At 32.5% G+C, this 14840-nt stretch overlaps 3 protein-coding genes across 3 annotated transcripts; all 3 read right to left on the bottom strand.

The window, feature by feature from the left end:
- Nucleotides 1-4464: 4464 nt before the first annotated feature.
- On the bottom strand, nucleotides 4465-5194 carry LOC115722627 (S-protein homolog 5-like). The gene has a single exon (XM_030651883.2). It carries the CDS (start codon nucleotides 5141-5143, stop codon nucleotides 4640-4642), a length of 504 nt encoding a protein of 167 aa, XP_030507743.2. The 5' UTR covers nucleotides 5144-5194; the 3' UTR covers nucleotides 4465-4639.
- Nucleotides 5195-7590: 2396 nt separating this feature from the next.
- On the bottom strand, nucleotides 7591-7986 carry LOC115721982 (S-protein homolog 5-like). Its single transcript, XM_030651099.2, has one exon. It carries the CDS (start codon nucleotides 7984-7986, stop codon nucleotides 7591-7593), a length of 396 nt encoding a protein of 131 aa, XP_030506959.1.
- An 809-nt stretch (nucleotides 7987-8795) lies between these two features.
- Nucleotides 8796-11051, bottom strand: LOC115696798 (uncharacterized). Its single transcript, XM_030623682.2, has one exon. The coding sequence runs from the start codon at nucleotides 11049-11051 to the stop codon at nucleotides 8796-8798; it is 2256 nt and encodes a 751-aa protein (XP_030479542.2).
- Between the last annotated feature and the right edge of the window lie 3789 nt (nucleotides 11052-14840).

The following is a 14840-nucleotide window of genomic DNA, read 5'->3' as shown; positions in this document are numbered from 1 at the left end:
TTTGTTATATTTGTGATATAGTTTAATTATTTAGTGATAGTCTACCGCACCGTTTTTTGCAATGCATTTTTTGCAGTTTTTAGTTTCACGGTGCGGGTACGGTTTGAGAAATTAGAAAAATTGCATGTGCGGATTAGTTTGAAAAAATGATCAAAAATTACATCACCCGCACCGCAAACACCCCTAATAGCAAGGTATGAGCCGCCATATTACAAATTCTAAGACAATACACTAGACTCATTACACTAAAATTATTAAAAGACAAACTAAAATCGTTCAAAACAAGTTCTAAAGAAGACTCCAATAACAAATGATTGTTAGATTCGAATACTAAATTAAAATAATTAGACTCAAAATAACATTATTAAATCTAAATAAATACCAAGAAAATTAATAATAGGATAAATAGAAAAGCTCAGCTCACAAATGATGAGGCTGGGGATTTGTATTTATAGGCTAATGATTACCAAGGAATTACAATTACAATAAAAAAACTTTACACAACAAAAAGAATACAAAAAAGATAGGAGATGTATTTTATGTATATTTATTGTTTGTTTTGTTTAAATTTATTTAATGTATTTTCTTAAAAAAAATTGAATTAGATTTATCTAATATTTTAGATTTAGTATTTATTAGATTGAATTAGATTCATCTAATCCAACAAAAAAAAGACATACATTTAAAATATAATAATATAAAATCTAATTATTATTCATTTAAATTAAATAAAAATATTAATTAGTTTGATTAGATATTAGATGTATTAGATTGTTAGACATCTCATCCAACATCCAATCCGATCTAATTGAATATTCAAAAATAACATTCAATCCAGTCCGATCACAATTAGATATCTAATATTTCTCGGTCGATTGTAATTGGATCGGTCAGTTGTAATTATATTAGATCAATTTATACACAATCTTAATTTACATATAAAATAATAATCACATATATATTTCCAAAATTAATACAAAACAACATAAAAAAAATTAAAATTAAATCGTACTCTTTATATCGGTCTTGAGATTTTGTGGGCCATTAGATTCTTATTCTAAGGATAGGATATGTCATTGAAAATTTTCAATATTTTTTGTATAGTTTTTAAAAAGGAATTTTTCTAAGGGCCCTTAGCATGTGCGACCCTAAGTACAGGGTTGACCCGTCTTAACCCAGAGCCGACTTTGATCGTATTCTTCATCATTCTTCACTATCCATCTTACTTTCCCTCCATATATTTCGAACCCTATTTCTATGGTACGTTAACAACGAGCGGTGGAAAAAACTTGGCTTGCAAAACCGATGTATCAGTACGATTATGACGAATCCATGGTTCGCAACGATACTGAAAGTTGGAAGCATCAGAAAAACATGGTCCAGAAGGAATGATATGCCACATACATTTATGAGGTTCACTACATTGTTTGGGATCTCTAGAAGAATGAATATAAGCAGTATGAAATTCTTTTCCAAAATCCCATTGGAACCCACAATAGAGAAGGTTATAAGCTTTTGTTCTTTCTTCATTTATAAAATAAGATTTTTTGTATGGAAGAAACTTGACACCAAAGTCAAAATCAGATTTGAAGCAATGAATACTCAAATCTTGTTTTCCATCCAAAACATTTTCTATTATAAATTCAGGAATTCCTTCTTTGACTACCCCATATGCATAAGAAATAATAAACAACACCATAATACATGTTTGTATTATTATTTTACTTAGAACAAGTCTCATTTTCTTTTTTAATAAAGGAAAAGAAGAAAATGAAAAATATTAGATTCTATTTATTGCTATGTTATGTATTTTCTTTTCATCTATGCTTTTATAGGGTTTTGATCATAAATAAATTGAGTTTTGAATTAATTAATGGAGATGAGAAGTTGATGGCATTTGTTTAGAGGATCGAGTAGTTTTATTATTATATAGTAAGTACTAACTTTAGCTTAGTGTATTATTATTATTATTATTAATAAAATGATCAACTTCTCATTGAAAGAATCAAACAACATCCGGTAACTCCGGCCACAAAACCTTAGCTAAATCTAAAAAAAGAGCTAAGTTAACTAAATTATGAGCAACAATATTTTTAGTATGATTACAATGCCAAAAATTAAGCACTCTAATCAGGGCGGATCCTGAGTATAGGCAAGTTAGGCTTGTGTCTAGGGTCTACCTAAGTCAGGGACAAAAAAAAAATTGTCCCCTTTTAAAATTACACATTTTTTAATTGATTTTAAAAAATATATTCTTTCTAAATAAGGGCTTAAAAATATTTTTTTATATGACTCACTAAATTTCAGTACTAACCCTGACTCTAACACTATTTTTAATAGGATAAATGTCTTGTAAAATCGTACAAAACTTGCCTAGAAGTACCACTTTTTTATTCAGGGCCGGAATAACTCTTTGACAATCACTCTCCACCTCAACATAAAAAAATCTCGAGCGTTGACAGAGTTGGAGACCATGAAGGATAGTCATAGCTTCTGCTATAAGAGGAGCCACCATACCTTGTGCCAACAATGCAGCAGAAGCTAGGCACCAACCTACATGATCATGAACGACTGCCCCCATCTCAAACCATCTCGCAACCATATTGAGCCCAACGTCCACATTCAGTTTCAGTCGTCCAACTAAAGGGAGGATCCAACTGGAAGGGCTCAACATTTTGAAAATCATCATCAAATCTTACCCAATCAAGCTTCAAAATTAAATTTGACATGACGACCAACCCACATTCTCCATGTGGATTCGATTGCTTGGTATCCTCGAAATGAACAGCAGAGCTCAACTTGAAAGTCTTTTTCCTTTCACACCTAACCATAAAAATGATGACATGCACACTACTACAACTATCAGAATTCGTGACGGTCCTAAAAATAATTTTTTTCGGGGACTGTCGCTAAAAAAATTAAGTAACTATTTAAAACTGTCACGAAAAATTTAGTATTCCCAACGGTTTAAAATCGTAGTAAATAAAATAGGTGACTTTTTTTTTTTAATAAAATACGAATTTTTAGGAGAGCCTTATACCCGACGGTTTAATATTGTCGCTTATAGTATAGGCGACGGTTTTATACCGTCGGGTATAAGGGCCCATTAAAAAATCGTCACCTACTTCTCGCCACATTTCCCACGTGCCCACATACTTCTTTTCTATTTCCCACATGCCCACCTATTTCTTCTCCATTTCTCACACCGTAAAACGAAAATCTTAACTCTCCAAAACCCCACCCACGCCTCCGCACCATCGCCCTCTTCTCTCGCCGTCTTCCTCCCTCTCTCGATCTCCCTTTCTTCTCGTCTCTCTCGTCCATTGATCTCCACCCACCCCTCCTCCCGTCGGTCTCCCTTTCCTCTCCGTCGCATTAGTCGGCCGACCACCACTACCTCCCGTCGGTGTCCCTCTCATCTCCATCTCATACGTCGGACTACCACCACCTCCTGTCCGTCTCCCTTTCTCTCTTTCTCTCTCTCCGAGCTCGGTATAAATACATTTATTTATTTATTTACTTTTATTTATTATATATATTTATTTTGTTATTATATAAATTTAATGTGTTTTAAAGTTAGTTGTTATTGTAATAAAATTAATTTGTTGCTTTATTTTAATTTAGGTAAAATTATAAAACTAATGCAGGAAAAAAATAGGGGAAAATATAAATTTTTCAGCCATTAATGGCAGAAAAATCTGTTTTTTTTTTAACATTTCCGACAGACAGTTTAAAACCGTAAAGGCGACAGTTTTAAACCGTGTCCTATACTATAAGCGACATTAATAAATATAAATTTGAATTAGACATTAATTTAATTAATTAATTATACTTTATAACAAATTTATTAGTTATTTTGTTTAAAATATCTAAACTTATTTGCTTATTTAATTGTTTAATAAAATTAATTAGATATATTATTTTATAAAAAAATTAAAACTAAATAAAATTTATATATTTAAAAATATAATTGAAATTAATTAGGTTCGATTTTTATTATTAATATTTAAATTAATAATTAAATAATAGCAACTTTAATACAATTTTAAGTAAAATAATATATTATCCTACGCTTGTTTTCAAAAAAAAAAGTAAAATAATATATTTGAAAAAAAAATTCCTAATTAAAATAAGATAATTTGTTATTTAGTTTTAATTATTAATAATTTTGTATTTTTGATTTATTTTATTTTCGTAAATATTTTTTTAAATATTTTTTTATATGACCTCAAAGATAGTGTGTCAATAATTTTTAACTGGGTGTGTATTAATTTTTTTTTTTTTTTAAAAAAAAAACTAATATATATATATATATATATATTAATTAGTTATATATGATAGCATTATATTTATCCTATTATTAGTTTTGATTAAATTTTCATCGGCTAAATGTCATTTTTTTCTTCCAAATTTATACAAACCAAATTTAAGAAAAATTGAAACAAAGAAATTGATGAAGGAAACAACACACTTTTTTATTTAACTAAAAGCACTTGGCTACATAAACATGATCACATTACTAACAAGTCTTCCAAAAATCAAATAATAAAAATATATATAATAAATAAAAATTGTAACGAAAAAACACTTAATAATCATACCAAAATAATAGTAGTAGTAATTAATTAAACGATCTTTTTCAGCCATGAATAAAAGTACTAGTCGTTGTCTCAGATGGGAAAAACTCAAACTGGGAACCTAAAGAGCTAGGACCCCATTCATAGCACCTATAAGAATAAGTTTTCGCTTCTAATTTGCACGGTCCAGAGGGAATGATATACCACAAGCAAGGCTCCGGAGTGCATCTAGGGCCATCCGGCGTGTAAATATCAAACCGGTGGAACTGATCCTTCCATTGAAATCCACAAAAGAAGAGTGTTGTACCCCAAAAATTACGAGTAAACTTGAAGGTAAAAGTGCTATTGTAAGTCAAAAGTTGAACACCGAGATCATCATCTTTCGATTTGCAATGAACACTAAGTTGTTCTTTTCCATCCAATATGTTTCGTATCACAACTACTTCGATTCCCATTTCGGGTTGACGAGGTGGACGAGGAATGTCGGTAACTCCACATGCACAAGAAAACAATGTGACCATAACACATATTGTTATCACCGACGATAGACTCAGAATTGAACTCATATTTTGTAGAAATATAATACTTTTATTTTTTTGTGTGTGTTTTATGTTTAAGTAATCATCTCTTTTTATAGGGTTTTGAGTACATAACTAATAGATTGAAAGCATTTTGCTTTTTTGGGGAGTAATTAATTAGTATTAATAAATTCATATAATATTAATTTATTGAGGAAAATAAGGAAATGATATGCCGTTATATACAAAACAATGATATACATAATATATTTTTCTTGTTTAGGAATATTATAGTATAACATAATTATTATGTGATTAAATTAGAGATTGTCCTATTGATTGGATTAAATGGACTCATATCCTAAAAGCGTTTTAAATCTGATTCTCTTTCCGTAGTTATGGCTATCAATAGCAGGAAGGTGTTCGCAAATAAGATAAGTGTGCTGTTAGAGAATGTTATAGCTTTATTGTTTAAATTTTTTAAGACAATTTTGTCTTATGTGTCCTGCAAATTAAGATAACACTGCGGCCCATAGTTTGGTTAAACATGTTCTTAGGCTAGACAATAAGTTATGCTGGTTTGAAGACACCGAATGTTAAAGTCTTCTCGGGAATTTTTTTTTTTTTTTTGAATAATCTTGGAAATGTCTTAATGTGATCTGATCACGCTTTTTTTTTTTTTTTAAAAAAAAAAAAGAGTTTCTATATGTAATTAATTAATTTTTGAAACTATGCATATTCTACAACGTACGTTTTCCTTGTGAAAAGGATTCAAAATTATTAGTACTTTCTATATTTATATTTTACAATATTCTTTGTAAATAGTAAATATATTATATTACCTTTTTAAAAATAAATAAATAAATAAATAGATATATTATATTTGTAATTAATTAATCTTATATTTCCGGTGGGTAATAAAGATTAGTAATTAATATAATGCTTTTTACTTTCTTTTATTTTATTTTTATAATTATTTTATATTGGGGGAGTTTACACCTTAATAAATAATTTGTTTTTCTAGAGGTATAAACCTAATTAGTCAACGTTAATATTATATATCTTTATATTTTCAAAAAATATATAAATATAGGTACTGTTTGGTAACATTTTTATTTTTTAATTTTTGAATCACAAAATGAAGTAAAATTTTTATTTTTGAAAAAATAAAAATGCGTTCTGTAACTACTTTTGCTTTTCAATTTTAAAAACAGAAAACAAAAGTGTGTTCTGTAAAGTTCATTTTCATTTTCATTTTTTTTTATTTTATTTAAGTTGGGTCTAGGTTCAGGGTCGAATTCGGGTTCGGGTCAAAGGCCGGGTTCAGTGCCAGGACTGTGGGGGGATTTGGGTCTGAACCTATCGGAATCTAAAATATTGATTAAGAAAAAAAACTGTTTAAAAAAATATTGAAAGTAATTTTCTTTTATTTTTAAAATTTTGATTATCAATTAAAAAATTAAAAAGTGAAAACAGTTTTATAGAACATGTTTTTGAAAAATATTTTCACTTTTTCAATTTTAAAAACAGAAAATTAATTAAAAAAGTATTGCCAAACGCCACCATATATTTTGTACTTAAATTGTTGCATTAAATTACCTCCATATATGAAATTGCCAAGATTTTGTTTGGTATTGTATTAATATTGTATTGTATTAATTATTACAATCATAAATTAATACAATACAAATGGTATTATTTAATATAAAAATTAATTATCCATATATATTAGCTAGGGCAGTTTATATAATCCACAATTTGTGGTTTAAAACCCCAATTAATCCAGACCAATCATTTGAAACTAGATCAAATGAATTTGGTAATAATATTTACAAATGGTCTTGGCTGGGTTGGAGACCCCAGCCCCAGATCCGACCCTTATCCCAAACCCCGAACCCTGAACTCGCACCTCTAACCTCGAATTTGAACTCGAAACCTGGACTGGGCTCCGGCATACCGAACCCCAACCTTGATTCAAACCCTGGACCCGAACGGGGGTCGAAGTTGGGGTTGAGTTTATAATAAAAATAATATAATTTTACACAAATTATTAATACAAGTTAATACTAAATAATATTATATTAAATAATTAATATAATACAGTACAATCCAACACAAATACAACAACATATACCAAACGAGCCTATAAATATAACCAAATTTAATGTGTCTCTAGCAACCCTTAATTTTATAATAAAATAGTTTCAAGCATTGCATATATAGGTTAAAATATATATTGTATTATTGTACACTTATTTTACAACATGTTAATTAAGAAATTAGAGAAAGAAGTACACCATATTTACGATATATATTTAATATTTAATTTTGTATGTGGATCTTTGTTAAGAGTAATATGATATAATTTACATATAATATATGATGTATAATTAATCTTAACCATATAATTAAATGAGATGTGATTCTCACTTATTAGAAATATATGGTCAAAATTATATAATATGTAAATAGAAGTGTCACAATATTACTCTCGTTTAATTCCAAGAAGAACAACTATACTTGAAGGTGGTTTTGTCAAAACGGCACGGACCAGAAGGAATGATAAACCACAAACATTCATTGGGAACGTTACATTTTGGACTCTGTGGCGTGTAAATATCGAACCGGTGGAATTGGTTTCCCCATTTGAACCCACAAAAGAAGAGAGTTGTACCTCGAAAGTTACGGCTGAATTTGAAACTATAAGTGCCTTTGTAGGGTAAAACATGAACACCGAGATCATCATCTTTCGATTTGCAGTGAACGGTCAAGTCCTCTTTTCCATCCAAAACATTTTGAATCTTAATTTCTTCGATTCCTAGTTCCGGGGCATGAGGTGTATGAGGAATGTCATCCATGACTCCATATGCACAAGAAAACAATGTTACCATAATACATGTTTGTAATACCATCAACATTATTACATTAACACTATTCATTTTGTGAAATAATAATATGTATGTGTTTTTTTGAAAGATTGTTTTCTTTTGTTTTGCCCTAGTATTACTATTTGTTCATCATTGTATCTCTTTTATAGGTTTTAAACATAGTCGATACAACTAACTTAGGTCCTACATATAGAAAATTATCCCCAACCATCAATTAATATTGCTAAATACAAAAAAATAGAACCTAATTAGTTGTTAGGTGTTTTTTTTTAGTGGACAAAATGAACTTAGCTGGAATGAGAGATTGGGGGAATTAATCCTATTGCAATTTGCCATGTCTGCTTTCTAAATAAAGAGCACAATATATATATATATATATATAAATATTTAGTAAATCAAAATAGTATTGATCACAAACAACTGAACTAACTGAACTCCAAAGCTCCGATGAACAACACAGTTTAGGCTACTGTCGTCCACTCGAACCAACTGAACTCCAATTGGAATCCTTTCTCTCATTCTCTCTCTTCTACTTAGATTGTACTATTTTTTTTCTTGGAAATCTCAGGTTATACCTACTGGGCACGATCTTGATGAAATCTTACTCACTAGCATCCCTCCATTTGCCAAACTTATTACAAGAGAGCCTAATTCAAATCACAGTCAATGGAAACACAAAGATCAGTTGCTTCTATCTTGGTTGCATTCTTCCATGACTAAAGGTGTTCTTGCATCGGTTGCCACTTTCACCTCATCTCATTTTGTTTTTTTTTTTTTTTTTTTTTTTTTTGCAAAATGGAATCTCAGTTCAATTAAACCATGAAAAGATAACTGGGATCCACAGGGGGATATCCCTCCCCTTGAAAGTTACAGTCGGCAAGATTAGAGTCTCTTGCTTCTTTAGCTAGACTATCAATAAAACTAAGAACATTTCGATTGACATAAGAAAACAGAATCTCAGGACACTTTCTTCTTCGGGCCTGAATTTCAGAGAAAAGGGGCCAAAGTTTCCAGTGAGGAGGCTTCTCAGTAGCAAAAGCATTCAGGCAAATTCGAGAGTCAGAAAAAACAACAAAGTTGTTCCAGTTTCTATCTTCAGCCCAGCCCAGCGCCATGTTTATAGCTTCCATCTCCGCACCAGTAGCGTCTGATTGAGTGCCTCTGAAAGAATTCCCTTCCCAAGTATTACTACCATAGTCTATGGCAACGAAAGCACCACCTGACTTCCCATTTTTGAAGGCTCCATCTACTACAATAACTTTAGGAGTAAACGGAATCTTACTCCCCTCAGTCGGGTTCTTCATGGAGCCTGCCTTGTGATCATTCTTAGTCTTAGAAAGACTTTCCACCATCTCAGCATACCTACTTTTGATCTCAGCAAGAATCACTTCCGGATTAATGGTCACATCTAACCCTCTATTCAGCTTGTTTCTCCAAAGCCAAATAATCTCCATAACAGACGCCAACCAAATTAAAGGCCCATCCATCTTTGATGCTTTCAGGATAGAGATAATACCAGAGGCAAATTCAGCTAGATCACACCCAACAATTTGCTCAGAGTGGATGGGAACAGGGCCCCCAAACCATATAGCTCTGGCTAACGTGCATCTACCAAATAAGTGCAAAGGAGACTCGTCACAATCGTTGCAAAAGAAACATCCAGTTCCATTGTCACCCCCATATCTATTTCGAGTAGGCAGAGCATCCGATATAGCCCTCCACAGAATCATACTCTGTCTCGGGTGAATACCGGAATGCCATACATCCTTCCATAGCAAATCTTGTTTACCAAATCGCACTCCTTGGCTTGAAACATAGGCACTTTTAACCGAAAAATTACCAGAGTTTGACCCCTTCCAAATAACCATATCCGAACTGCCTTGATAATTAATCTGGATCGAACTGATCTTGATTCCTAACTCCTCCCCAAATAGAAATTTAAGAAATCCCACGTTCCAAGTTCGGGTTCGACGATAGAGTAAGTCAGCAACTGAACGAAGAGCAGGAGCTTTGGATCTTATCCCTTCCATAGTGTCCCTGAATTCTGTGTAGTTTAACCATGGGATCCATGGTTGAAACCATATGTCGATATCTTCGCCATTGTGAATAATAGTAGTAGCACTTTCCACAATAATTCTTCTCGCCTCAAGAATTCCCTTCCACCCCGGACTGTCCGAAGCTTTAGGAGAGACTTGCCAGAAGGATTCAAGAGCAAAGTATTTAGCTTTAATAGATCTAATCCATGGTCTCTCAGTACCAGTAGCCAACATCCAAGCCAATTTAGACAAAAGAGCCAAATTGAAATCTTCAAATCTTCTAAAACCCAACCCACCGCAGCACTTAGGTTGACAGAGAGAATCCCAAGTTTTAGTAGCAAGGAATCGAGAGCCTTTGAGATTACCTTTCCACCAGAATCTTCTCACAATGGCATCCATCTCTTTACAAGAAGAACTCGGGAGTTTATTCGTTGACATGGAGTACGCTGGGATTGCCATAGCAACAGAATTAATAGAGACCATTCTCCCTGCTATAGAGAGAGATTTCATCCTCCATCCCTCAAGTCGAGAAAGGAGTTTTGATTTGAGAAAGTCAAAATCCTTTCGGCGACTTCTAGAGAAAAGAAAGGGATTACCCAGATGTTTCTCATCTCCCCTCATTGTATCAATACCCAATTTCTGTGATATCTCACTTCGGATAGTAGCAGGACAATTACTAGAAAATAGGATACCTGATTTTGGTTTGCTACATCTTTGACCCGACCAGTCTTCAAAAATCTTTAAACATTTGCCAAGGTTCTCAGCCTCTCTGCTATTTGCTCTGCAGAAAAGAATCGTATCGTCTGCGAACATTAGGTGGGAAATTGCCGGAGCTCCTCTCGCCAATTGAATTCCATGAATCCTCCCCAGTTCTTGGTCTTTAGAAATGATTCTAGATAAAACATCATTGCACAGGAGGAACAGGAATGGGGATATCGGATCTCCTTGCCGAATTCCTCTCCTGGGACTGAATTTAGGGAGAGGTTTGCCATTGAGAAGGATGGAGTATGTCACAGAAGAAACACACTCCATAACTAACTTGATGAAATGAGAACTAAATCCGTGAGATTGAAGAACCTTCTCTAGAAATTTGCCATCTCATTTTGTTTGGTGTGCATTAAAGCAAAAGTTTTCTAGTCAATCGAAGGCCAGACTACTTCAGCTCAAAAGTCAGTTCTTAACAATTCGAAAAGGCAACCAATCACTACTACAAACTACACTTTTGGTGTCAGTTTTAAATTGATACTTATACCTATAGTGTCGGTTCATAGAACCGACATCTATTCCACAGTGACAAAAAGTTAGAGTTTAGGTGCCGGTAATAAACTGAGACTAGTGAGTTTTGGTGTCATTTTAAAATCGACACTTAAAGTGTTTTCCTATAGTCTCAGTTTATAACCGAGACTAATTAGTATAAGTATCTGACACAAAATTTTTGTTTAGAGGTTTTAATAATGCAATTGAATTTTATTTTGTTCATTTTATAATTTATTTAGCATCACAGTAGAAAAACGAAAGCTCCCCCAATTCTAACCAAAACAACCCCAAATCTCATCACAAGCTCCAAAAGACTTATAATTACCTTAATAAACCATTTTCAATTGACATAAACTCAAAATATACAATATTTGCAAAATTATCGTTGTTGAGCCAAGTTTGAGTTCTTAAACTCAAACTTGCTCAACACCACAATCAATCACTCAAAACACTTAAAACCAGCTTAAATCAACATTTCTAAGCTACAGAAACATCCAACATTGAAACCCTAGCAGAATAGAACTTAATTCCTAAATTGCAAGTTTAAAGCTAACAAAACTTCAACAAAACAAAAGACAAGATTTTCTAGGGTTTACCTCTAATTGAACCACCACAAAAACTTGATGAATTCTTAGAAAAAGATGATGTTGGTTGAACTTGCTCTGGTTCTTGCTTGAGGCCGAAGAGGTGGAGAGAAAGAAGCTACTCTTGGTTTCTAATTGTCCATATCTTCCTTAGTTTGATTTACTTAGTAAAATAATAATTTAATTAATTTTAATTCATTACTAAATGGCCAGCTGCCACTAATGGGAATATCCACCTATCCAAATTGTTAAATGACCAAAATTCCCTTGCCTTAAACATCTAGTCCAATAAATGGCTTAGGGATAAAATGGTTCAAAACTAAAACTGCGCCTAATCCCGATATTTCAAATATCACTTATGAATACTCCCCCAAGTAAAAAGATAAGCTAACCCATGTGACTAAATCGGCCATCCGTCACATTTTTTATCGACGCCGAGCGAAAATTATAAAAATTATAAATTTTGCATATGACATAAATAATACACTTAGAGTTTAATAAAATTTTTGAAATTGAGAAATTACAACTCTAATGCCCATTTATGAAAATGAGACCCACAATAATATAAAATCATGTATAATTATTAAATACCAACAATAATGCTAATTGCCTCTACTAATCCATAATCTAATTAGGCGGTTATTACAAATTCAATTACGATCCACAAGCCTTTTCCACTTCATTTATCCTTAACTTTGGTGATGATTCTGGATGGTTTGTGGATACTGATGCCACAAATCATGTCACTCAAGGCACCAAAAACTTAGAATCTACTAGTGCATACTCACGTTCAAAAGGTCTTGCTATTGGAGACGGTAAGAAATTGCTAATTTCTAATATTCGTTCTACTACATTACCATCTGTCGATTCATTACCCTTTAAGTTGAATTTAGTTCTTCATGTTCCTTCAATTACCAAGAATCCAGTTAGTGTATCTCAACTAACTAATGACAATTATATGTTTTTTGAATTTCATAAAACATGTTGCTTTGTCAAGCACACCGAGAGGGTGTTGCTCAAGGGAACACTTAAAGATGGGCTCTATATGCTAGAGGAGTATTCAAGATCTTCTCCAAGTGATACCCCAAGACAGTCAATGGTCTATGTTTGTAGTAGTCAATTCGATAATGTCAATGTAACAAGTGACTATAATTGTAATAACTCTAATATGAATAAATCTACAAATCTTGACATATCTTTTTACTCCCCTGCTGCCTATTAAACCAGTCACAAAACTCATATTTTTAACACTTGGCATAACAAGCTAGGGCACCTTCAAAACCTGTTCTTAGCAGGGTTTTAAACTTAGTACCCCATACTGGATCTATTGACAAGGTATCCTTTTGCAAAGCCTGTAAAATGGGTAAAAGCCACAAACAACTATTTCCCAACTCAAACTCAAGAGCTTGTCAACCACTTGAACTGATACACACCGATTTGTGGGGACCCTCACACATTAAATACAAAGATGGCTATAGTTATTATGTTCATTTTCTCAATGACTACAGTCTATTTACTTGGAGTTATCCATTAGTTCTTAAATCTTAAGCCTTTGCCATGTTTCTTAAGTTTAAAAGTATGGTGGAAAAATAGTTCAATCTACCTATAAAGAGAGTTCGAACAGATTGCGGTAGTGAGTATCGACCATTTGCCAAGTTTTTGAGTGACCAAGAAATACATTTTTAACATCCCTGCCCCAAAACAAGTGAGCAAAATGAAAAGGTAGAACGCAAACACAGGCACATAATTGAAATGGGCCTCACTATCCTTGCACAGTCATGGGTTTAGACTTCACTTAGTGGTGGCATGCTTTTCACACAATTGTGTTCTTGATCAATAGATTACCAACCCCAATTTTAAAGCAGCAATCACCATCAGAGTGCCTACTTGGACATGTTCCATATTACACTATATTAAAACCTTTTAGGTGTGTTTGTTACCCTCACTTATGGCCTTATAATAGGCATAAAAAGGGATCAATTCAGATCATAATAATGTATCTTCTTGGGTTAGTACTCCTTAACACATAAAGGTTATCTATGTGACAATGTTGAACAGCTCCCAACTCAAGATGAGGTTATTATTCCAAAAGAACAAATTCAACACCCTCAAGAATAAGAGCCATTAAGGAGATCCACAAGAGAGAAAAGAATTGCTATTTCATATGACGATTTTGTATTTCTTCAAGAACATGAGGATGAAATTGGAATGATGAAAGATGATCCAATCAATTTTCATCTGGCCATGAAAAGTTCTAACTCTCAAAAGTGGAATGATACCATGAATGAAGAGAATAAGTCTATGCAAGACAATAAGGTTTAGGAAGTTGTTCCATTACCAGAAGGTGTAAAACTAATTAGTTGTAAATGGATATTTAAAACCAAGAGGGATGAATATAGTAATGTGGTGAGATTTCAGGCATGTCTTGTAGAAAAAAGCTATACTCAAAAACAAGACATTGATTATACAGAGACTTTCTCTCTAGTTTCATCGAAAGACTCTTTTAGGATAATAATGGCACTTGTTGCTCACTTTGATCTTGAGTTACATCAGATGGATGTTAAAATAACATTTCTCAATGGTGACATTGAAGAGAAAATTTATATGGAGCAACTAGAAAACTTTTTGTCTAGTGACCCAAATAATATGGTTTGCAAATTAAAAAAACAATCCATCTATGGACTCAAGTAAGCTTCTCATCAATAGTATCACAAGTTTCATCAAGTAATTGTCTCGTGTGGTTTTGAGATGAATATTATCGATGATTGTGTATATCACAAGTTCAGTGAGAGTAAGCACATATTTATGGTTCTATATGTCGATGACATATTGCTTGTCACTAATGATATAGACTTATTGCACGAAATCAAGAGATTTCAATCTAATCATTTTGAGATGAAGATCTTAGTGACACCTCTTTTGTTTTAGGAATTCAAATACATTGAGATCGTTCTCAGGGTATTCTTGGATTATCACAAAA

The sequence above is a fragment of the Cannabis sativa genome, chromosome 9 (assembly GCF_029168945.1).
Source record: "Cannabis sativa cultivar Pink pepper isolate KNU-18-1 chromosome 9, ASM2916894v1, whole genome shotgun sequence".
NCBI classification, from domain to species: domain Eukaryota; kingdom Viridiplantae; phylum Streptophyta; class Magnoliopsida; order Rosales; family Cannabaceae; genus Cannabis; species Cannabis sativa.
The sequence above is the reverse complement of the archived record's forward strand: the minus strand, read 5'-3'. Positions and strand labels throughout refer to the sequence as shown.